Source organism: Canis aureus, chromosome 36 (genome assembly GCF_053574225.1).
Source record: "Canis aureus isolate CA01 chromosome 36, VMU_Caureus_v.1.0, whole genome shotgun sequence".
Classification (NCBI taxonomy): domain Eukaryota; kingdom Metazoa; phylum Chordata; class Mammalia; order Carnivora; family Canidae; genus Canis; species Canis aureus.
This window is the reverse complement of record NC_135646.1, coordinates 7954868-7980087: the sequence shown is the minus strand read 5'-3', so window position 1 is coordinate 7980087 and position 25220 is coordinate 7954868. Positions and strand designations below refer to the sequence as shown.

Sequence of the window (25220 nt, the reverse complement as noted above, 5' to 3'; positions counted from 1 at the left end):
CTCCTGATGAGCAGTTTTTTCAGATGATGTGTAATTCTCACCTACAAATGGCATGGCCTTGCCCCCAGAACCCTAGAGGTCTGTGTTGTTCTTCTCCTATTGAGTTTTTCCATAAATTCCATGCAGCATCTTTTCTTATCCCCAGGACTTAAAACCAAAGTGTCTGCAGGGTCGTAGCCTGGAGGACCTGCTTTGGAGCCGTTTCCTGCCCTAGGCCTCCCTCAGGGGTCTAAGATTTTCATGTCATCCAGCTCTATGGGGTGCAGCAGTATTTCCAGGTGAGAACATAAAGAGGCCGACCAAGCATTCTGCTGCTTTCTTAGGAGCGGGAGGTGAAAGGTGAAATAATGTCATCTGTCCTTTGGAAAGATGTTCCAGCAATGCCCTTGACCACTGGACCCCTAAAAATGTCACTGAAGTGATAGGTCCCTGAGAGTTTGCAGGATTTATCTCCCATCCTCTGAAGTGCATGTCTTTTTCCCAGGCCTCCATGCATTTGCCACTTCGCACTCCTCCGATCTAATGCCATTGATACAGATGACCAATGTGATACTCTGCAAAATGACCGCATGGTACCTGTCCCTTTGGACTCTAGTAGAGAGGATGGGAGAGTCTAGTTCTGGAGTAAGTCTATAAATGCCCAACCCAAGTGAATGTAAACATTTCTGGTCTGCTAATCTGATGAGTATGGAAAGAACGTATTTGCCAGATGAATGGCCACATTCCACGTAGCTGAGTCAGAGCTAATTTGTTCTCACAGAGATTCTGCACCCAGCTCAGCATCTGCAAGTAAGGCTACCTCTTGGTTGAGTTTTCAATAAACCACTTGCATTCTCCGGTATCCATTTGGTTTTCATGGGGGCCAGCGTGGTGAATTAAACGGAACTGTGGTCAAGACCAACGCTCCTGTAAGCTTTAGGTCTTTAAGGGTAACATTAATCTCTGCCATTTCCCTGGGATGCGATATTGGTTTTGGTTTACTATCAAGGCCAGGGGATGGAGCAGTTTCAGAGCTTTCCATTAAGCTCTCTCACTAGAATAATCTACAGGTCAAGAAGTGAATAGTGGTCCTCCCAAGTCCCCAGTATATTCAGCCCCGTAATTTATTCTGGAAGTGGGACATGACCTTTGAATGGATCCATGGACTCAATGGACCTATTGCGAGTTAGACCTGGTATAGGACTCCAGGAATATGATATGCCTCCATTCTAAAAAGCACACTATCATGACACTCTTGTCCTTGAGCATCAGTGTCAACTTGGATGTTGTGTCCTACATCCTCAGAGTGTTTTTGTACACTCCTTCCCCCAGTATACAGTTATCCAGATAAATAACTATAGGTCCTTTTGAGGAAGAACTAGGGGAGTCTGCCATATGTACTTGCAGTGAGTGGTGTTGCAAAGACCTCCGCTTGGGAATCTAGGCTTCCCTTTAGTCAGCAGTTTTGGGGTCTGGAAAATAGCTGAGGTCTGGAAACTTGGCAAGAGAGCACAACTTTCTGTTAGGGGGGCTGTGCCCTACCTATCTCCTGGTCATCCAACCTTGAGATCCTTTGATGGTATAGCTTGAGCAATATTCTTATCAGCTACCCATCTACTCTGCATCTAGGGATGCTGCGTTCTACTAACCATCTCCAACTCTCCCTGCAGCTACCCTCAAACCTGGCCACTCATTAGGATATTTGTGCCCACTTTGCTTCTGGCAGTGAAGCACTGCCCCTGGGCCCCTCTTCTTCCATCCCCAGTATTATTACTGAGCCCACTTCTGGATCAGCATCTGGACCACGGGCCTACCACAGAGTTTCTCAGGGATGTGACTGCTCCCTCAAGGTGCATTCCTTATCACCTTGGTCAGCATTTCCACTGCGCCTTCCCGGGTGTCCCCTTTAAGAAAATATAAATACCTTATTGTTTACTGCAATAATATCCATGAAACAGGAAATCAGGTATTGGTCTGCAAATTACAAGGCTTTCCCCCTCAGTGCACATTAAACTAAAATAACTCTTAATATGGAAATTTCCATTCGTCTCTACCATCTGAAATCACCCTGCATACACAGAAGAGCCTTTGAGAAGTACTACAGTGGGCAACACGGAGACATTTAGAAAGTGGGAAAACCCTCTAGCCATCTGCACATCTGCGGATCTGGGTTCTGGTAAGTCTCTGAGTTCTGGAGTGATCCCTGGAGTCATCTTTGTACAGTGGTTTCCCCTGGACTTGAGCACAGATCTGCCCCTTGACTGGCTTTAGGACAAGGGAGAGGTCTTTAAACCCACTTGTCTATCAGCTTCTTTACTCTTTGAAGGGATTATGGAAAGAATGATCTGCTCCTTATTTCTTGGAAATATAACACACATCCAACTGAAAAGTAAATACAGAAACCTTCTAATTCCTTGCAAGGAAAAATTCCTGGATAATTCCATGTTGCTTATAATCATAGAGACATTCTTATCCTTATTCATTCATCACCAAAAAGAAAGACAATGTTTACAATTGATTCCCCATAGATGCAAACAATCTCAACAAAAAAGGCAGAAAGAGAAAACACAAATTCCAAGGACAGAAATAAAATGAAATGAAAACAGTACGATTTTCAAAGATCTGTTGTTTATTTTTTGCCTGTTTTTGTTTTTGTTTACTTGTTTCACTCTTCGTACGGGTATCTCCCAAGAGCCCACAGAAGTGAGGGGAATTACCTGCAGGCTAATTTTTAACAATATGAGAGGGAGGTTAAGCATTAAATATAAAAAATAAAACTTTCAGCTTCCTTACTATACTAGAAAGAATTTTCCTGAAAAAGGTCAGTTAAATTGGTCTGCAATGCATTAATACATGGAGAACACATTTCTCCCCTAACAAATATTTCAAACATTGTGTACACTACCAAAAGAGCTGGCCAGCAATTTTCAAGTCACAGTCCCCTGGACAAACTAAACACAAGTTACTTTTTACCTGAAGAGAGAAGAGCAGAGTCTGTAGAAGTAAAAATATTGCCAGTGTTCTCAGCAATCTACCTACACACCTGCCAGGCCCTGGAAGTCTTTTCAATGATACGAACCATGATTTACTTCCTGGCAAGCTCCTTGCTCAAGTGGCAAGTTAACTTCTGAGGCTGGACTTCCCCGTCTGTGGCTAGAAGCGAACTGTATTGGCAGCATTGCTCCGTCTTGAAAATCCTCTTCCAAATGGAAGAGAGTCCAGTAATGACCTTCTCTGCGCAACGCTGCCCGCACACACAGAGCTGCAAGTCTGCGCTGCAGGTCGCTGGGCAGGTGCAACTCTTGGCTGATGGGCCAGAAGCAGATTAAGGAGAAGAGAAGGAAGTGGAGGTCCAACATTGCAGTTTGGAGATGCTCTCCCAGATAACATACCAAGAAATGGATGATACGCAAAAATGAGGTAACCAGGTATTGATAATGTGGAGAATTTGAGAGCCTGTCCCACCACTGAAGACAGAGCTTTTAACATGTAGCTGCAGGGAGTTCCGTCTGCCGTCGATCTATCTGGAACTCCCTTCTGTGGAGCACTGCTAGATATTTCTATTATCTGCGACATCTGAACCTCTGAATACTCATGACTTATACTCGAGATGATGCCTCTGACACCTGCAAGGTTCTGAAGGATTTTCCAGATCGAAGAAAGGTCGCAGGATGCCTGGTATTATTTTGGGATTAGCCTACGTCCTAGAACAATCATTTAAAATTCGGTAATCCATATTTGGGCTCAGTGATAGCTCTGTCGACCTTATTGTTTGTTTAACTAGAACAACCCATTCTCCCAATAGGCTTATTGTATAATCGAAACCAAAATGGGGACCGTGGGTTCTTGAAATCTAATCGCCCAGTAGGAAAGATCCCACTGACCAGCTCCCTGATACAAGATCACCAGGGTGTTTCACTGCAACCCGAGTATTTCTTACAGTAACATCCCCTTGAAGACCAAATATCCAAACCCCTCTTTTTTTTTTTTTATAGGATTTAGACTCCTTTTTCACTTAGCTAGGCCTCCACTTGCTTACTGTCTTCCATATGCATTTGTCCAACTTGGGTTGGCTGCTGAGTGCCAGTGGGGGGATCCCAATTCTGCCCCCTGGACTCTCCTTTAGGGACTTGGAAGTGGAAGGTAGTGCAGTTCTTTCTGGCCATCTACCAGGCATGGGATTCCAGGCTTCTTGGGATAAGTTCGACTGGCAATTTTAAAGAACTCTTCTGCTGCGTCAAGAGCAATGAGACGGTCCTGCCAAAGATTTTAAAATACAGATGCTGTCAAGATGGGAACAAAGCCACATCCATGGGAAAAACCAATCTAATAACAAGACCCATCCTAGAAATAATCATGAGCAAGTAAAACACTTCTTAAATTTTTCTCAGCAAATGTAGAGATGCCCCTTAACTCTTTAGTTACATTATCCAAGAAACACCCCACATTCTTAGAGGCCCTTCAAATGCTTCATTTCATCTTCGGTCCTACAAACAATGTTCCTCACATCTCTTTGACTGACAAATCGTTCAAAAAGCTGACTTGCATAGCAGAAGTGGCCGAAAAGTACAGATTCTTGAGCCACAACCCGAGCCTCAAGAGGTCTGAGCGCAATCCAGAAATCTGAATAGTTAAAGCCCTGCAGGTGCTTCAGATCCTTCCAGCCCCTGGAAATCAGCGATAAGATGCCAGCTTCATCTGCCACTTGATCAGACTGTGGTGGTGCTGGTGGTGCTGGAATGATGAGTATTTGGAATAAAAGAAAAGCAAAAATTTGGGGTGCCTGAGTGGCTCAGTCGGTTAAGCCTCTGCCTTTGGCTCAAGTCATGATCCTGGAGTCCCAGGATTGAGCTCCACATTGGGCTTCCTGTGCCTGTGGAGAGTCTGCTTCTCCCGCTGTCCCTGACCCGGCTATTGCTCTCTCTCTCTCTCTCTTTCACTTGCTCTCTCTCTCTCAAATAAACAAATAAAATCTTAAAAAACAAAAGAAAAGAAAAAGTTTAAAGCAAACTTAGGGCACATAAAAAAATATACCCACTTACCACAACAAAGAGGTATCTCTCCGAGAGCTCCCAGCTTGTTGGAAAAATATTGGTTTCTTCGGCCAGTTTTAACAATATCTCCCGAGCTTTCCTTGTGTTTTTAGAATCACTGATGGTGCTGAGTTTTGTCACTGACAACAAAGAATCTGCTTCCTTTTGAAAACCTACAGGGGACAAAAAAAAAATGTACCCCTCATGTGAAGCAGTCCCAGGAAATGGCCATCATTCGGGAGGTGAAGAAGGCACCCAGACGTGGACTCCAGACAAACATTCCATGGGCTGCTTCCCAGGTCGTTGGTGCAACTGGCAGGGTCTTGAATAAAGCTCTTTTGAGGTTTCTCCCTGTTTAATTTTCTTCGATAACTTTTCCCTCCAAGGTAAGCCTCACATCCTTACCTGCTGACAGCTTGCTGCCCGTCTTTTTGGATTGAAATCCTCCTCCGACTCCTCACTCTTCACCTACCTGCCTCTGCAGTCGGGAACCAGCAAAGCGTTGGTCTCCAGGCTTCTCCAAGCCCTGATTCCTTTCCCCCAGGCAATATGCTCATCTAGTTAAAATTACCCCAAAATACGAAAGACTCAGAGATTTATATCCGCCTAGAGTAACTCACATTGTAAAGGGAGACAATTCCGTCACAATAATAGTGGGTGAGTAAAGAGGGCAGGGGGTCCATCCCCAACCCAGTGGGTCCCAACGAAAGCAATAGCGGCCAGCAGCTTGCTACAGCACAATCGAAATGGTGTGATGCCAAGATGTCCAGTTGTCTTTCGAGGCAGAAGGACGGAGGGGCTTCAAAATCGAGAAGTTCATTTTTTAAAGTACTAAAATGAGGTCATCTTATACTGTGAGGGGCCATGGTTACTGTGCCACGACCTCGGCAGAAATAAGAAAAACCAAACCCCAGTATTTGCTCTGATGCCACGGGTATTTGTACCAACCCTGAAGCTTCTCTACCTTTCAGTCCTTCTGGAAATCTATGCTGAGTTTTGCCATCATCTCTCTTACAAAAAGTATTTCTTCCCACCTGCCTCACCTTATACAGCAACCACCAGCTGGCCAGTCATGCTCCTCCAATCCAGTCCACGTACGAACCCCAAACATTCAGGGGCAGTGCCCACGTGGCTCCCCTGCCCTGTGACCCTCCACACTGAGGACAGATGGACTAACACATAGCAAAATCTGTCCTCAAGACATGGGCTGGTGGTAACAGAAATATCAGATGTTTATGCTTGAGGATGCAAGGAGGACAGGACTGGGACAGTAATTAGTACCAGCAGCTCTTATCAGTGACCGACATGCCTTTTATACAGAACACATGGAAGAAAGGGAAGAGGAATGATCGCCACTGGTTATCTGTACCTTTCCACAATCGCTGTTGGACTCACCTAAATCTTCTAAAATGCGTTTCCATCTATTTCTCACTTCCCTTCGAATCTGTCGCAGGGTGTAGATATCATAGTTGAGCTTTTGCCACTCCTGTAGGAAAATACAAATCCAGTTTTATATTTACCCCTTGGCCTACACTGCTATCTAATTTCCAAACGTAAGCTACTGAAGCATGTGGGCCTCCTCTTCGCTAGTCTTCAAAACCTTTCTAAAGGGAGAGAAGGGCACGGGTGAGAAGGGAGTCAGTAGGAATCCGTCGGCTACCATTTCCAGGTCATCTGCTTGTAGGAAGTGATGTGTCACACGGTATAAATGATGCTAAGTAAACTCTTGCCATTGCCTGGTCTTTCAGTTGCAGTGATCGTACCTATAAAGTGAGGATAACCACAAGGGTGACGTCGTTTAAGATTGTTATGAAGATTAAAGTGTAGGGGCACCTGGTGGCTCCGCGGTTGGGCATCTGCCTTTGGCTCTCAACATGATTTCGGAGTCCTGGGATAGAGGCCCACATCGGGCTCCCTGCAGGAAGCCTGCATCTCCTCCCACGGCCTAGGTCTCTGCCTCTCTCTCTCTCTGTGTCTCTCATGAATAAATAAAAATCTTCAAAAAATAAAGATTAAAGGTATATAAAAGCAAAAAAAAAAAAGATATATAAAAGCACAGTACTTGCACACAGTAAGCACCTAATAAAATCCATGTAAGACCAAAGCCATTTTACACATTAAGAAACCGAGGCCCAAAGAGGTTAACTGGGGAATCCGACACCATTCAGCTAATTGGCACCAGAATTGGTATTTGAATCCAGTTCTGACTCCAAAGTTCATGAGAAAAATGGCACACGCAACGAATTTATTTCCTCCTTTATTAGAGTAAAGTAGACCTGGGAATCCCACGTTTCTTGATTCCCAGCCAACGTTTTCTTCACCATATCTCAGCATCGCGCTCTTTCACTTATGTTCCATGAGAGGGCGAATCTTTCAAGCATTCTGCAGACTATTAAAAAGCTATCATTCTGAAAATTTCAATCTTATGGGCAGTAGGCCATCATGTTGGTCCCCAAACAGACCTTGAATCTTCCGGGAGCATTAGAATCGTCATTAAGCTAAGTGTTTCTTTTAAATGGCAGGGACATTTATTGCTAAGGAGCCTTCTCTATACAGAACAGTCATTTTATAGAGGATACCTTCTCCTTTCAGCAAAAGCATTAACCACACAACTATTTTAACGCACAGCTTAAAAGAACATCATTCTTAATGCTCAACTTAAGACTCAGGTAGGTCTTGTCTCCTCTAACTGCACATGTTTCAGTGACGACACTATTTCCCTATAGTTCCAGTTGATGCTGGCCTTGCTCACTGCTAATCAACTCTCACGACTGAGACATCAGATTAGCAACCATTCGCAAATATTTATAGAGATCACTTGGAAAAAGAAAAGCCAACGAAATAAAGGGTGTTTCGTTATAACTGCATTTTAGATCTTGTACCTAAGGATATGCCATCAAAAGGGCATAGGATTTCAGCCATTTTCCTAGGAGCCAATAAGTGGGGAATTTCAGTACTCTTCCCTGGTCTTCTTGGGGGGGGGATGGGGGAGAGGACCAAAAGTGTGTGTGTACATGTGTGAGCGCGAGTGTGTGGTGACTGCGGTCAGGGATGAAGCCTGTGGCCTGAAAGAAAAGTTAACTGAGTCATCTTGGAACTATCCAACCCTGACCTCATCTTAGGCATCCTGTTAAAGTACATGATATACATAATCACCTACAGAGTGTGCAGGTTGGGGGAGGACTTCAAGTATTGTTGTTCTTGGGACGCCTGGGTGGCTCAGTGGTTGAGCGTCTACCTTCGGCTCAGGGTGCGATCCTGGGGTCCTGGGATCGAGTCCTGCATCGGGCTCCCCACAGGGGGGTTGCTTCTCCCTCTGTCTGTGTCTCTACCTCTCTCATGAATAAATAAATAAAATGCCAAAAAAAAAAAAAAGTGTTGTCGTTCTTGTTGGTTGGGCCTTGCTGTACCAAACTGGCCATTCAGTGTATAGCATCTTGGAAAAAAAAACAAGGGTGCTGGAGCCATACTGCCCAGGTTTGGGTCCCAGCTCCATATTATTAACAGCTGCCCCTGGGCAAGTTCATAAATGTCTCACAGCCCCGTGTGCAGTACAGAGATACCAGTACTGCTTACCTCAAAGGCTTATTCTGAGGATCCAATGTGTTAAGGCAAGCCCTAAAAGTGGACTTTGATGCACATTTCCCTCCAAGTCAGTGTAGACACAATTAGGAAATAATCCTCCAAGGCTTGGGATGATTTCTATTATGAGGACTGAGGGCACATATATGACGCTATTTGTGAGGACATCCAGAAGAAAAATTACTCTGCTCTCATCAGGGATGGTTTTACATTTCCCAAAAACTGCTTCACCATTCCGGACATTATGAATTTTGTGACTGATCGGTTTCCACTAAGTGAAATTACAGAGTCCTTTCACCGAACATTCATAGGACTTTGTAAGCATTTTTGAACGACCAAAATTTCAGGCTGCTTTTTTGTGTCTTTATTCATGCCCTTTCTCTCTCTAGTTTGTGCTCTCTCACTGTCTTTTCATGTGAGTTGCTTCAGTCCCTTTTTGATAAAAAGAAGATGTTATACAGAGCAGCGTTCCACGGGTTCTCAATGAAACGGACCCTCCTTAAATGGAGAGTGATCAGGCTTCTAGAAACCCTTGATTAGAGAGGCTCCCACAATCAACCCGCAGATGTGTTGCCTCCTGTCTTCACACAATCTCAAATTACGTGACAAACCACTAGGTGGCTTCATTAACTTGTGATTTAAGGTCTCTGAGAAGCTTTCCTGGGCTTCTTACCCTGATGCCCCAGAATATGTTTCCTCAACTCAATGTAGCCAAACTCTATCTTTTCAGAGACCCAGCATCACTGGATCGACCAAGCTTCAGACTTTTTTTTTTTTTTAACTTTTCTCTTCTTGCTGTCCATCTATCAGCTATTTCGCTATTCTTAAATTCCAACACCGCATATCATACAAATTCATTCTGTTTCAGTATCTGTTACTCTGATAAAAGTGTTTGATGGAGAAGTGACACTATGACATAGAAAAATCTGCTAAGGATGAATCCACATATGATGCATTGACTGGCTTGCTCATGGTGCTTGTTAAGATTAATGGAATGAAACCAAGCATTTCGTATATCCGTATTATTACTGTCTTCTTTGGACAGAATGGTCATGGATAATCACATATGAAAGTATCTGGAAGTTTTGTGCAAAATTTAAAGTTCTGGGTAGGGTTTTAACTGAGAATTGGCTTTTGATAAAATAAATGATGAGGGGAATTTAAATTTAACATATGACCCCAAAAAACAGAATCTACATGCAACAAATGAGAAATGGTGATGTACAAAATCTTACCCACAACTAAACAAACTCACCTATTCCCTGAAACTAGAGAAAATCAAGTCTTGCGCTGTTCTTCTACAATTTTTAAATCATCACAATTTGTTTTTAAGCAAATAGTTTTAAAATAACAAAGACCAGGGGCACCCAGGTGGGGCAGTCGCCTGAGTGCCAGGCTCTTGGTTTCCACTCAGGTCCTGATCTTGCGGTTCTGGGATCAGGCCTTCTGTGTCGGGCTCTGTGCTCTGCCCAGAATCTACTTGGGGTTCTCTCTCTCCCTCTCCCCATCTGCTCTCCCTAAAATAAATTAATTGAAAACAAAACAAAGACCAATTAAATATTCTTCACAAGTGAGTTCAAATTCAAACCCAGTAGACATCAAAAGTTGACGTCTTATTTTCTAAAATAATCTTTTGTTTGTCTTTTGCTAGAACCTGATATAGTACATTGTGTTCATTGTGATAGGATGGCCTGAAACTTTAACAATAAGTCAATTAGCAAAATTGTACTAAAAGAAATAGTGCAGGGGGCACCTGGGTGGCTCAGTTAAGGGTCCATTTCTTGACTTTGGCTCAGGTCATGATCTCAGGGTTGTGAGAGGGAGTCCCACATCGGGCTCCACGTTCATCAGAGAGTCTGCTTGAGGATTCTCTTTCTCCCTCTCCCTCTGGGCCTCCCCTCCCCTCCCACTCACTCTCATTGTCTCTCTTTAAAAAAGAAGGAGGAGGGGGAGGAAGAGAAAGAGTGCAGAATTGACTACATAAGATACTTGGGAGCCAAGTCCAAGTAAAACACACGTGACTGAAAATGAGTAACTGAAGGTGCATATAGTAGATTTTGAGGTGCTTCCCCTCTCTGGTCGTTGGCCCAGCAGATCCGAGCCAGAGAATGAAGTGGTGGCGACAAGAAGACAGACAGAACCAAGGCCTGTATTACCGTGAGCTTGTGCATGAATGAGGCAGTTAGAATGTACTTCACATATCTTGCTAAAAAAGGTGATGTTTGTAGAGAAACGCACTCTAACAGGAGCCCACATCTATGTTAAGTCATCCTAAACTCTTAGGAACAACTTCAAAAGCAATCAACTTATTTTTAGTTGCGAAAATAATATAATCACATATTAGTAAGAACCCAAAGAGAACAGAAGGGTCTGAAATGAACGCGAAAATTTGCTTCCCCTTCGTCTTGTTCTTGCCTTATTCCTCAGCAGTACTTTGGGACATTTCTTGCTCCTCCTTCCCTCCCTCTCCCCCTTTCTTGTCCTCCTCCTTCCACCTCCTCCTCTTCTCCATCTCCTCCTCTGGGAGCTACTTCTGTAGCTCCAGGTATCAGGCTTACATTCCCAATTTCTCATGGGTTAGCTTTAAACTCTCTTTGTACCGCCTGCGATAGACAAAGAATAACTGAGTTCTTCTCCTTCTCTCCCTCTCTCCCTCTCTGTCTCTGTGTCTCTCGTTGCCAGGGAGGCAGAAAAAGTGGGGACACAGATTGCCAGTAGTATTTGGACCAATCGCGATCTATCCACTGGGGCTGGCACTGTGCTGCTCCAAACCAAAGCTGGGCTCTGGAAGCAAGGAAGAAAGGTGTGATCCGGTCGCTGGGGCAGCAAATATGTAGGCAAGTAATATGCCTGCCACCAACACATACTTGATGGTTGCTTCCCCAGCATCTGTTTTCCACTTCTACCAATCTGCCTTGTTCTCTCAGACCTTCCTTTGGAGAACAGCGACAGTCCCAGCTCTGAAAGGGGGCGCTGATCGACTTAAGCCAGTACTATATCCACTTTGGTTGTATATTGGAATCATCTGGGGAGCATTTTAAAATAGGATGCACGAGATCCATCCCCCAGACTGCTGAAGTCAGAATCCTCTGAAGGGGTGCCAGGTTTGAAATCCAGTAGCTTAAGTCAGTCAGCCTCCGCCTAGTGGGGCAGGGATGGGCACATAACCCAGCTCAGCAAAGGAGACGCAGCTAAATCCGCGAGGCTTTCAAGAGCGACCAGGAGAGATGTTCTCCGGCCCCCGTGAACAACGTGATGCGAGGGTACAAAACCTAGAACTGCTCCCATCGCTTTGGCCACCCTGAGAAGAGTCACCCTAAGGGAGAAGTCAACTCTCGGAGGAGAACAAAGATGAAAGAATCACAGAGAGATGGAGCCTGAGGACTCGTGGGCCTCGGGATCCTATCTCATCAGAAGTCATTCCTACGTCTGGAACTCTCTGTCATCCAAGACCACTCCATTTGGGTTTAGACACCTGGAGGGAGTTCTTTCTCTGGTCCTTGCCCATCTGAAGGATTCATGTCACAGAGTGCGCTCACTGAGTACATAAACAAAAAGGAAACTATAATTGCCACACAAAATATTGGTCTCCTTTTTTCCTACCTCTTGTTCCTGGGGGACAATGTTCAGTATATAGACCTTTTTAGCCGGGTGAGGTTATGGCTTACAGAGACTGCAGTGTTAATGGCTCAATCTTTCTGTCCCTGAAGTGATTCAGGCAATGACACAGATATACAAGCAGTCCTCTGCTATGTCCAGGGATTGCTTTCTGGGTGCCCCCCCGCCCCGAGTTCTGTCCCTCTGAGCAGAACTTCTAATTTGGGCAAGACTATTCTTACAACAGGGGAGAGGATGTGGCTTATAGCTCATTGGGTAATTTCTTTCAAAGATCTGAGGGACAGGAGTCCAACTACCATTGACTCAACCACTCAACTCCCTTACTTACAAACACATGTTGAATCTTTCTGGTTGTTCATAATAACTTTGAGTCAAAACCTATTCACCATCTGAAACCCAAGCATTACAATAGTTTTGTTTTTTGTCTTTCTTGGATGGTCAAAATCCATCTTCAGAAGAAGATGCTCATACCCAGGCTTAAATCTGCTTCATCGTCTTCATACCATAACCCAAGATCAGATAATCACAAACTGAACTTTAAGAAATGGTCATTATATTTGGTCTGCATGAAGAGTCTTTCCTAAATCTTGCATGAGTTATGTCACTTCCCTCGTGCTCAACTGCCAGTAGCAGTCAAGCCAGAATTCAAATCTAATTCCAGAGTCCACATATCCTTAATTTAAAAAAGGAAACAGAAAAGAATGACTAGTTACTGTTGCTACCTCAACACAGCTTCCCTTTTTGTTGCATATTTATTGTTTGCTTCTTTAAGTTAGGTAATATATTCATGTGACCCACAATCCAAAATAATAAAAGCCCTGTCCCCCAGCGATCAGTGTCCTTTCTACAAATAATGAATGCTATCAATTTCTCCTGCACCCTTTCATTTTTTCCCCATAAGTGGTGGCATACTATATCCTGTACTTTACACTTAATATATCTTAGCAATTATTCTGCATCAGAATATAAGGTTCCAGATCCTTCTTTAACTTGACTTTTTTTTTTTTACCATCTGATGTAAACAGATACAAAATTATAATAAAAATGTATATTGGGAGGTGCCTGGCTGGCTCAGTTGGTAGATCGTGCAACTCTTGATCTTGGGGTTATATGTCTGAGTCCCACATTAGGTGTAGAGATTACTTAAAAATAAAGTCTTTAAAGGGGCGCCTGGGTGGCTCAGTCAGTTAAGTGTCTGACTTCAGCTCAGGTCATGATGTTGGGGTCCTGGGACTGAGCTCCACGTTGGGCTTTGTCCTCAGTGGGGAGCCTGCTTCTCCTTCTCCCTCTTTCTTTCTCTCCCTCTGTCCCTCCCCCTGCTCATGCTCACTCTCTCTCTCAAATAAATAAATAAAACCTTTCTTAAAAATCATTTTAAAATGTATAGGCATTTGTTTCATAGAAAACGGCCCCCTAAAAAACTTAAAATATTTTCCTAAATGTGCCTTAAAACTTAAATGTCTTGAGACCTTTTGCTTTCCCATCATTCTTTCTAGCATCGTCGTTAAAAATTATTAAGGACTCACATGTGTCAGGCACCATAGATTTCCCTTCGGGAATTTCCACTTCAACTCAAGACTGACACGTTGGCTATAACAACACTGCATTGTATGAAAGTGAAACATCTACGTTGCGGAATGGCACCCCAACACTTTTACTTGAAAATGACAGCTTCTTGGTAAAGTGAACCCTCTGAACATTGTTAACCGCTATCTCTTTCTTTCAGTGTTTGCCAGTTTATATCATCTCATGCGATTTTCTACTTATGATGAAGAGAGGTTCTCTAAAGGATGCAGAAATCATACTGACTGCATCTCTAGTTTTCTTTCATTTCCTATGTGGTGGGAAATATCAGAGAAGTTAGATAAAGATCTGTAATACGTGGGGGGATATCTGCTAACAGATCCTCTCACGTTTGCTTCTCACAGGGAAATGTGAGATGGTTAATGCCGACGACGGTAGTTTGGCAACTACTGAGGGACTCAGAACTGTTGCTGACAGTCTGGAGAAAGGTTTTCAGCACCGCGTGAGGAGGCTCAGTCTCAGTGACTTCGTGAAATCAAAGGCCACACAGAGGCAGGAGAGGTGGCCAATACATGGCATGAGAGGACCAAGATCAGAAAATATGTAACAAACAAAGCCTATGAAATAGAATCTATACATTGGGGGCACCTGGGTGGCTCAGTGGTTGAGCGTCTGCCTTTGGCTCAGGGTCCTAGGATCCCAGGGTCCTAGGATTAAGTCCCGCATCAGGAGCCTGCTTCTCCCTCTGCCTGTGGCTCTGCCTCTCTCTCCCTCTGTGTCTCTCATGAATAAATAAATAAGATCTATAAATTGAAATTTATTAGGAATAAATGGAGATTTTTCCTACTGTTAGGTTGACACAGTGGACACAACCAAAGCACCCCTGATACAGGGACCACTTACGCAGCAGTTCACATCAAAGACAGGTGTAGCGTCTGAAGCAACTAAAAGTTCCAAATCCACCCCAAATGGAGCATTCAGTCTGCATTTATCAGGTACTTGCTTTGTGCCAAGCACAAGTGTGGGCTCGCCAAAATAAATAGCACGTGGAGCCCTAAAGACATGAAATAGAGCCCCCCAAACTAATGTATATCATACTGCATTAATCACGATAATCCCTACACTCTGCACAGAGCAACTGAGGAGCTGCCTAAAGAGGCATCTGGTCAATGAGTGGTACAGCCAGGAGAAGAGCGACCCCGACAACATGAGGCGCCTGGAAGCCACGTCGTGGTGGCCTGGCTGATAGATCTGCAGACCAGAGGGCTCTGGGAGTGCGTGATAGTGTCCTTCAAGCTTAAACAGTTGCTCTATGGAAGAAGGATTCCTTTTCCTGCCTCTTCCCTATATACACTCAAAATCCAAGAGTAAGACTGATAGGTAGAAGCCTCAAGAAGGAAGGTCGATCAATGTAAGAAGGACCTTTGTTTTCAGAATGAGGTCTTGGTAAGATAACGAGCCCTTCAGCACTGCACGTCTCAGGGATAATTTCTACAGGAAGCAGACCACCGTTGATCCCTGAACAGCTCAGGTTGGGGGAGGGGGTGCCAACCTCCAGGGCAGTCAAAAATCCGTGCATAACTTTTGATTCCCTCAAAACTGAATTACTAATAGCCTGTTGACCGGAAGCCTTACCATCATCATGAACAGTCAATTAACAACGCATTTTTGCATGTTATGTGTATTATATACCGCATTCTCATAATAAAGTAAGCTAGAGGGGGAAAATATTATTAAAATAATAAGGAAAAGAAAATAGGGCCAATGCATTTACAGTGCTGTACTGTATTTATCAAAAAAAAAAAAAAAATTCTTGTGTAAGTAGACCCGTGCAGCTCAAACCCCTGTGGTTCATAGGTCAACTGTATATAATTTGACATTTCTAGAACTGTTCTTTCAACATAATATATTTTTCCTATATCACTGGACAAAAATCCAAAAGGATCTCAAGGCATGTACAAAAAAAGTAGAGATAGATAAATAAGTAGGGAAAATATTTATATGGAGCACTTACTTCTTCCCAAGCACCTCTCTAAGCTCTTCACGTGTATTTACGCAGCTGATTGTGTAACAGGCGTTACTCTGGGAGATGGAAATTGTTATACCATCTCAGGAATGAGGGACCCGCACTCGTGAGTGAGCCCGGGGACCTCACATCCCAACAGTGTGGCTGCAGGGCCTTCTAGAACAGGAAGGGAGCAGGTGGGTGGGGAGGTGGGACGGGAGGAAAGCAAGTGCACAAAAGAACAGCTGATGAGACAGGAACTCAACCCTAAGCCACGGCAGCTGTGCCCAAGGAGGGACCAAGAAAACACAACTGAAGTCTTGGGAGAGAACTGTTCTGGAGAATAGTATGGCCGGGCCCCCCCAGACCGCTGCCAAACCCAACGACACCCTTCTCAAGGGTCGGCTCTGTGGGATGGGGCGCTCCGGCCCCTTCCTTTGGGGACCTCAGTTCTGTGTCCCCTCCCAGAGCTGCAGTCGGGGCCTCAACCCCTGTCCCCTCCCTCCTGTCCCCCGCCTGGCGCAGCACCCCGCCAGGTGGCCGGATGACCGTCGGCCCCGAGCCCCTCGACAGGCGAGCACCTGCCCCAGCGGCGGCCACGGCCTCAGCTCACAGGCCCCTTGCGGCCGGGAGGAGCCTCGGGAAGGAGTCAGCTCCTTCTGTCGTCGCCCCTGGTCCCCTCCGTGCCAGCTCCCCCCACCCCCACCTCCGGCCCCCTTGGGACCTGCCACCGCGGGAGGCAAGCACTGAGCTGTGCCCATGAGCTGCTGGCCGCCCCTCCTCGCCCGCGGGAAAGGGAGGCAGGGAGGCTGGTGGAGGCGGGGGCTCCCCTGGAAAGATCCAGCAGCTCCGGTGGGAGCATCCTGCGGCTGACCTCCCTTGGCCTGCCCTCTCCTTGGCAGCCCCCTCCTCTTCCTGCGCCCCTTCCCCTTGCAGCCCTGCACCCAGGCTCTGCCTTGGGCCTTCTCCCCTCCCTCCGCCCGGGCCTCAGCTCCGGCCTCCTCCCCTCCATCCACCTGGGCCTCAGCTCCGGCCTCCTCCCCTCCATCCACCTGGGCCTCAGCTCCGGCCTCCTCCCCTCCATCCACCTGGGCCTCAGCTCCGGCCTCCTCCCCTCCATCCACCTGGGCCTCAGCTCCGGCCTCCTCCCCTCCATCCACCTGGGCCTCAGCTCCGGCCTCCTCCCCTCCATCCACCTGGGCCTCAGCTCCGGCCTCCTCCCCTCCATCCACCTGGGCCTCAGCTCCGGCCTCCTCCCCTCCATCCACCTGGGCCTCAGCTCCGGCCTCCTCCCCTCCATCCACCCGGGCCTCAGCTCTGGCCTCCTCCCCTCCATCCGCCCTGGGCGTCAGCTCCAGTGCCCACTGGTGCTCTGTGGCTCACTCCCCATCTCCTTCACCCCGACCCCACCCTGACCCCAAGCCTCAGTGGCGGGTCTCCACCGGCCGCTCCGGCCCCTCCGGCTGCTGCCCGGGGTCACACTCTACAGAACCAACGAGACTCCCTGCCAGCCTCCCTCGAGCCACAGCCTGCCCTCCTGCGCCCCCAGCTTGGTTCCCTGCTCCCCCTCCATCCACACCAGGCATCTGCTCCTGCTGATCCATCCTCCCCCACACCACTGCCCTCCCCCAAGCCGTACCTGGCCTGAACAGCTGCAAACCTGGTCCCTCTGCTTCTAGAAGCTAACGTCTCCCAACCAGCTGTCCTCCTAAAGGGGAGGTGGGGTTATTTCTCTGCTCGGCCACTTGGGTGGTGCCCGCTTACTGAATAAAGCTGCCGTCCCAAGCAGGTTCCCCTTGCTGACTCTCCAGTCTCATTCGATCACATCCCCCCCACGTCTGTGTGCACCTGCTACACGGGACCACCTGTCTATTCCCCAGCCCACCTTGAACCTTGTGCCTTTTTTTTTAAAGATTTTATTAATTTTTTCATGAGCGAGGCAGAGAGAGCAGAGACACAGGCAGAGGGAGAAGCAGGCTCCCTGCAGGGAGCCCGATGTGGGACTCGATCCCGGGTGCCCAGGATCACACCCTGGGCCGAAGGCAGGCACTAAACCGCTGAGCCACCCAGGTGTCCTGAGACTCTGACAGTTTAAATAACCCAGCTGAGATCTCACAGCGATTAGGAGGAGAACCGAAAATTTAACTCAAGTCTGTCCGAATCCATAGCCCTGGAATCCCAAGCTGCCACCCAATTAGGCTCAGATGTAGCCCACTATATAGTCCTTCCCTGTCGCCAGTGTGGAAACTGGGACACAAAGAGACAAATGGAACGTAACGTGCCAAAGTGGCTTCTGGCACAGCCACTCGGGTCCTGAACACAGACAGGTCCCGTCCTCCGTTCTCCAGCTACCCCTCGGCGACACAGTCCTCACTGCCTGGCTGCGGGAGGAGACACAGGGCGGCCAGATCCCAGCGCAGGGCCAGGCTGGGGACAGCTGGCTGGGAAGGGGGGTCCATTATGCAGAGGAGCTGCTTCCTTTAAACACAGCTGGCTCTGAACTGTGTCGAGGCCCCCTACCCAGGGGGGGCATCCTCTTTCAGGACTATAAAAGCCGACTGTCTCCATCTGCCAGATATGGTGTGTAAGTGGGAAAGACAGGATTGGATTTCACTGTTCCTAGACAGTCAGGCCACTCGTTAGCCCTCGGCTTCCACCTTGGCCCAAATGGCACAGGATCAAATGACAGGGACAGAGCAGAGAAGCTCGGCGTCATAAAGGATAAACAACAGACGTGGCGGCCCTTGGAGGAGGGGGTAGTGAGGCGTGGTGGCCGAGGAGGGCCCAGGGCCTGGCACTTAGGTCCTTGGGGGCTCCAGGGCCTGGAGGGCCCTCCAGCTGTTCCCCTCAAGGGTTGGCTTTACCACTTTGGCCTGGACACCTCATCAGTCTGGAGCACTCAGTCCAAGAAAGGTCTATCTGTTGGTGGCTCAGGTCGATGGAAATGAGCCTTTTCGGACGGGTAGGTCAGACCCCCATGCTGTTCTCTTTTTCCAAGTTTGATCAGACCCACTTCTTTAGTGATAGAAGAGCTAACCTCCGGGTACAAATCTCCATCAGGGTCTCCTCCCTATAGACCTTCCAGAATTATCCATTTCCAAGGAAATTTGGAAATCTTCCAAATTCCAAGGAAAGCTGGGCCTGGTGGGGTTCATGGTAGCCCCAGGTCTAGGACCAGCCTGCTGGGCTGACCACCAGGCCCCAAGGCCCCACCCCAGATGCCCTGACACTTAAAAGACAGCAAAGCGAAACTTTTTAAGGTCTGGCAGTTTGAGCAGTCTGAGCCTACGTACCACTCGGGGTCTCACACCCCTGACACCATCGTGGCGTTACTGCTTGGGGCGCCAGGGCCCTGGGGAGGCACCTCCTTACCCTGGCTGCCAACACAGTCCCAGTGCCCTTTGCAGTGCTCGTGTGTTTTGACCTAGAACTACAGCCAGAACATGGACCTAGAACAAGCCAGACATAAATGCCAAAAGCCACTGCCTTTCCAGCCTCTCCTTGTTTATTTTCATTTCAAGGCTCTGCCGGACTTCTGGAAACAGACTGCTTTGCAGCCAGAGGCCCCTGACCTAATTCTTTATCTGGTTTTAACCAGATTAAGCCACAGGATAGCTCACAGCTCCTGCTGCCAAAGTCTGCCAGCCAAAGCCATGGAGCGAACGGGGGCTCCTGAGCAATGAGGTTTCACGTCAGTTCTGTTTAATCTGGGGGGTTCCAGCCCACTTCCTGCTTCAGAGTTAGGAGAAGGGCCAGACTCAGGACTTGAGTCGGCTAACTTGAGTGGCCAGTGGGAAGAACTGGGGCTTGGAGTTTGCATGTGACGTTGTTATTTCTAATCAACTAACTGGAACCGGCTCAAAGTTCTGCTGCTCAGGTCACTGCAGGGAAGGACAATTAGATGCTGTCACCAATAGCAAAGGATAATAAGACTACATGCCTGTTCACGGAGAGGAAAGGGGGACTTAAATTTCTGGCAAGGTAGAAATAACCCATTCGTCCAATGACCTTAAGCATGAACCTGCAAGGAAGGCTGTTGCTCCCAAGTACTGAGCCAAGTGGATTCAAGGATGGGTTGTCTGGATCCAGAGACTAGAAGAGAACAAAGATCCAGCTACCCTTCAGCAGCCAGCAGCCACACGCGGCCAGTAAGCACGCGGAGACGGGCTAGCCTAAATCGAGAAGCATGCTAAGTGTAAAAATACACATGGGATTTTGGAGACGTCATACCAAAGGGGGGGGGGGGAAAGAATGTGAAATAGCTCACTAAGAGCAGTTCCAGCAGGGAGCCTGGGTGCTCAGTGGGTTAAGTGTCTTCAGCTCGGGTCATGATCTCAGGGATGGATGGAGCCCTGAGCTGAGCTCCCTGCTCAGGGAAGGGGCCTGCTTCTCCCTCTCCCTCTGCCTGCCACTCCCCCTGCTTGTGCTTTCTGTCAGACTAATAAATACAACCCTAAAAAAACAAAACAAAACAAAAAACCATTTATTTACAGTGGCTATATGTTGAAATAATATGCTGAATGTATTCAACAAAATATATTATGAAATTCAATTTCACCTACTTATTTTTACCTTTTTCACGTGGCTGGTAGAAACTTTAAAATTACTTGGGTGGGGACGCCTGGCTGGCTCAGGGGTTGAGCATCTGCCTTCGGCTCAGGCTCAGGTCACGATCCGGGGTCCTGGGATCGAGTCCTGCATCGGGCTCCCTGCGGGGAGCCTGCTTCTCCCTCTGCCTGTGTCTCTGCCTCTCTCTCTTTGTGTCTCTCATGGATAAATAAATAAAATCTTTAAAAAAAAATAAAGTTTCCGTTCTGACTATAAAAGAAGTACATAACCACGGTGGAGAATTTGGAAAGTACAGGAGAAAAAAAATCATCTATACATAATTCTACCCTGAGATAAATATTAGTGTACTATTTTATTGCATTTTTCTTCTCTTATTTTTGAGACATTGTCTACGCACACAGACACACACACTACGTACACACATGTAATTTATACTGTACTCACATATACAGTATATAGATTTTGTATGCAACTGTCTCAAAAATGCATATATTATAATAAATAAATACTCTGACTTCACACTGATGTGAAGGTGTGAAGGTCTTTTCACCCTTTTGCATTTCCAGTTTGTGTTTCAATGAACATTCTTCACATTCACGGTTTTTTGTATTTGAGATTATTTCTTTACGATAAATTCTTGTAGCTAGAATTCTTGGATTAGGTATTTTACCCATTTTATATTTGAAACACACCGCCTAATCGTTTTCACTATTTGTGAAAAAAATTAAACAACGCCTATTCTAGAACTCTCAATGGTAATGGAGGAGCCCCCCTTTGCTCACACCCTGCCCAGCCTGGGGCATTCTCGTTGGTTGTTATTTCTCAGAGACAATTTGGCTAGATAGCAGCAGCAACACGAAATTCACTGTTTTACTGAGAATTCTTGAAAAGCTAATATTATTCCCTAATCTTCTTCTGAGTTCTCTCTTGATGTCTCTCGTTCGCAAGTGTGATTTTTCTTTCTCTGTTAACCCCTTGCTATTATTTGTACCAAACACTTTCCCCGGCAGGTTGCTTACCCTTGTATTACTATTTTCCTTCCTTGCTGTGGAAAAATTGGGGGTTGGGGGCACTGGGGTGGCTCAGTCAGTTAGGCGTCGGCCTTTGGCTCAGGTCATGATCTCTGGGTCCTGGGGTGGAGCCCCACTTCGGGCTCCCTGCTCAGCGGGGAGTCTGCTTCTCAACTTCTCCCTCTGCCTGTCCCCTACTCGTGCTCTCTCTCATGCTCTCAAATAAATAAATGAAATTCTTTAAAAAAAGAAAAGTTTTGGGGTTTTACTTAGTCAAATGATATACTTTTCCATTGTCTTGAAGGTTGTTTCGAAGTAATAGGACATTTGCCTGGGTGTAGGTATCAGTAGAGATTATGGGTGTGAAAGGACTCTTATAAAGATGGGGATCCCCGGGTGGCTCAGCGGTTTAGCACCTGCCTTTGGCCCAGGGTGTGATCCTGGGGACCCTGGATCAAGTCCCACATCGGGCTCCCTGCATGGAGCCTGCTTCTCCCTCTGCCTGTGTCTCCGCCTCTCTCTCTCTCTCTGTGTGTCTCTCATGAATAAATAAATAAAATCTTAAAAAAAAAATAAACCTGAAAGGTGCACTGGCAATAAAAGGAGTGGTGACTCATTAACTCCCACAGTTTTGCCACATTTTGAAATTAAACCACTGGGTATCGTATTAACTAGATCAGCACCGTCCAGTACAAATATTCTGCAAGCCACCCAAGTAATTTTATTTTATTTATTTATTTTTAAAGATTTTATTTATTTATTCACGAAAGACAGAGAGAGAGGCAGACAGCAGGAGGGCTCTGCAGGGAGCCCGAGGCAGGACTCGATCCCAGGACCCCGGGATCACGCCCTGAGCCAAAGGCAGACACTCAACCCCTGAGCCACCCAGGCATCCCCAGAACAAAAACCTTAAAATACCCAAGAAGAATTATTTTTGTAGCTTCCTTTGTTAACACAACCTAATGTCTACTGACCTCAAAAATGAAAAAGCCTCGTTACGAGTACTATTATCATCTGAATTTATCTAGAGACCTATTCACTATGTCCTGGATGGCAACTCACAGATCCTGCTCGGCTCATATGACTTCAATTAATTCTGTTACATTGAAAACCCCGTGGATAAATGTGCGAGTTCCTGTGTGTATGTGTGTCTCAGTATTTAGCCGAAAACACTGCGGCTTCTGTGGGCCATTTATTCTGCATCCCAGGATCTCTGCCAGCTTTAAAGAGGAGCAGGGAGGCAGAAAGCAAGGAGGCAGAGCAAGGGCCAGACGATGTGGTGAGGAAGGAGCCCCAAGACCTGAGATCCTCTGGGGATGGTGCGCATTCAGGGGAGCCAGGTAGACGCAAGAGCAGAGAAAGAAAGGGAAGAGAGAAACCAGGAAGTTATAATTTGCTTTTTTAAGCTCACCACCCCACAAATCCAGAAGTTTCTCTCTCTCTCTCTCTCTCTCTTTTTTTTTAAACCCAAACGCTTCTTACTGTAGTGGTAACATTTTTGTTTTGTTTTGTTTTTTCAGTGTGGAGCCCAACGTGACCCTTGAACTCACAGCCTTGACATCAAGCCTGGATGCTTATTGACTGAGCCACCAGGTGCCCATGTGGTAACCTTTTGCAATTATTCTTCCCGCAAATCTTATCACCAGGGACCCTACTAATAATTGTACTTTCTGTATTTGAGAGCTGTCAGGTTGCTTCTTTCTGCCTGGCGCTGAATCTTGCCAGTCTCTTTCATCTTTGCCCCCCAGGAGGAAGGAGTTAAATCAGCAGCTGGCCTGGGATCCATTTACTCATTTGTGTATGTGTGCGCTCGAGTGTGTGTGTTTGGGGGAGGGGTAAGCCCTCTGAGAAATAGAAAAGAAGGGGCGCCTGGAAGGCTCAGTCCTCTGGGCATCCATCTGACTCTTGGTTTCAGCTCAGGTCATGATCTCACGGTCATGGGATCAAGCCCCACGTTGGGCTCCACGGTCAGCGGTGAGTCTGCTTCTCTCCCTCTCCTTCCCCGCCACCCCTCTTCTCCTCCCCCAACCCCCACTCACATTCTCTCTCTCTCTTCCTTTCTCTCTCTCTCAAATAAACAAATCTTTTTTTAAAAAAGGAAAAAGAAAAGAAGACTGGTGACCCTGGAAGGTGGCCCGATCCAATTTTCCTTATCACCCAAATCTCCTGGTAAGCAGAGGAATGATACCTGCCAGGAGGAAGAAACCCTGTCTACGGAATGCCCTGAGCACAAGGTTTCGGGCCAAAGCATTCCTGAGACTCAAGACACCCAACCTCTTGGGGGTGCGGCTCCCTGGAGAATGTCACATTTGCTACAAAATAATGAAAGGGCACAAAATGCAGCCCTTTCACAATTCAAAGGCTCCCCACGGTGTGAGGGAGCCCGGTGAACCTCACTTAGACTCTTCTAGCATTCGGAGTCAGAGGTGCATGTCCTGTGGGGGGACAGGTCGTCCCAGGGTGACATTCTCAGTGTCCCAGACCTCTCCTTGCTTCAGCCTGAACCTCTCGATCGCCTGTGGCTTTGAAAGTCTTAGGAAAGCTTGAGGCTGGCTGGCTAAGCACTACGATGCGTGTGACTCCGATCTGACAATCTGTGTCTTGCTCACCCCACCCGTCCCCCATCACTTGACTCCTACGTTCTATTTTTCCATGTGTTCATCATCCACCCTAGACCTCCTCTAAGCTATTGGTATCCTTTTTTAAGACACGCTGCTGGACACCAAACCACTGTCCCTGTCGTACCAAGCACCTCTTCAGTCTATGACAACCCCATGAACATGACCCAAGTCATACTGACCCTTTCACAAGAGGCAAGAGATGCTTGCTCCCTGTGTCATCTGTCAATGGCAACACAATTCCATTAAAAGCTAGGAGTTTTTAAGTCCAAGTCTTATAAAACTTTTTTTCTCCTTACAATGCCACGATCTCATTCGCTGCCCACCGCTTACTCGCCTCCAACCTTCAGCTGAGCCTCCCCTACTTGAGTGTTTGGGGGTTACCCTGACGGTCTCAAGCATGATGTGGTGCCGCAGCCTGGAGGGAAAATAAGCCACTGCACATTCAATAAGTTTGGCAATTGTGGTGTATTTGTTAAATTTTTGACAAGTCTCACGTAATTGATAATTGCGTAGCCATTTGCAAAAGAAAAAAAAATCATCAGGAAATGAGAAATGTTTGGCACCCATAAATGAAAAGGCGAGAGGGGTCCCTCGGTTTCTAAAGAGGATCTCTTCTTCCAAAGGATCACAAAGGGAGGCAGGCGTCGGGGAGAGGAGGCCTTCGTCAAAGGAGTTGGTTATGTGGCCTTTTCGTATGAAAAATGCACACAATCGTTCGAGCAAAGTGTGCTGAGCACCAAATCAAAGGCCAAGCGTGGATGGCCTCAAGAAGACAGTAAATGTTTTAGGATTTACAAGACCTAGGTCGCTGCCACAACTACTCGGCTTTGTGACGAAAGCACTAAGGCAGCCAAAGAGCATATGCAAACAAATGGGCATGTTTGTGCTCCGGTAAAACTGGCTTTGGAAAAACAAAACAAAACCTGGATCTGGGCCTGTGAGCCACTGTTTGTCCAAAATGTGGAGGAAAACGTGGCATGAAGGAATCAAATCTACCTGTTTTATTCTCAGAACTAAGCCCCATTCCAAGCAGAGTGCATGTACCTCACTCAGAGGACATGAGTGAAGTCACATTCCGTAGAATGCAGGCGCCCAGGGGGGTGACCCTTAATGTTTCTTGGGTTAAAAGCCACATCGCTGCTCCATAGTTCACAGGTCTTTAAATATGAAGACTTTGAGATCCTGACCTCCATACCTCCCTCTGTCACATGGAAATAAAAAAAAAAACAGGCCCAGAGAGGTTGAGTATCCTGCTAAAGGTCACACAGCAAAGGAGCAG

The 25220-nt window shown here is 46.7% G+C and overlaps 1 protein-coding gene across 1 annotated transcript in view; it reads right to left on the bottom strand.

Moving 5' to 3' along the window:
* Positions 1 to 2588: 2588 nt before the first annotated feature.
* MREG (melanoregulin) overlaps positions 2589 to 25220 on the bottom strand; it is a 62120-nt gene continuing 39488 nt past the window's right edge. The window contains exons 3-5 of the mRNA XM_077884827.1: positions 6408 to 6498; positions 5022 to 5185; positions 2589 to 4236 (exon numbers count right to left, since the gene is read on the bottom strand). Of these exons, the coding sequence (XP_077740953.1) occupies positions 4102 to 4236; positions 5022 to 5185; positions 6408 to 6498 (390 nt within the window). The 3' untranslated portion in view covers positions 2589 to 4101. The remainder of the gene's footprint in view (positions 4237 to 5021; positions 5186 to 6407; positions 6499 to 25220) is intronic.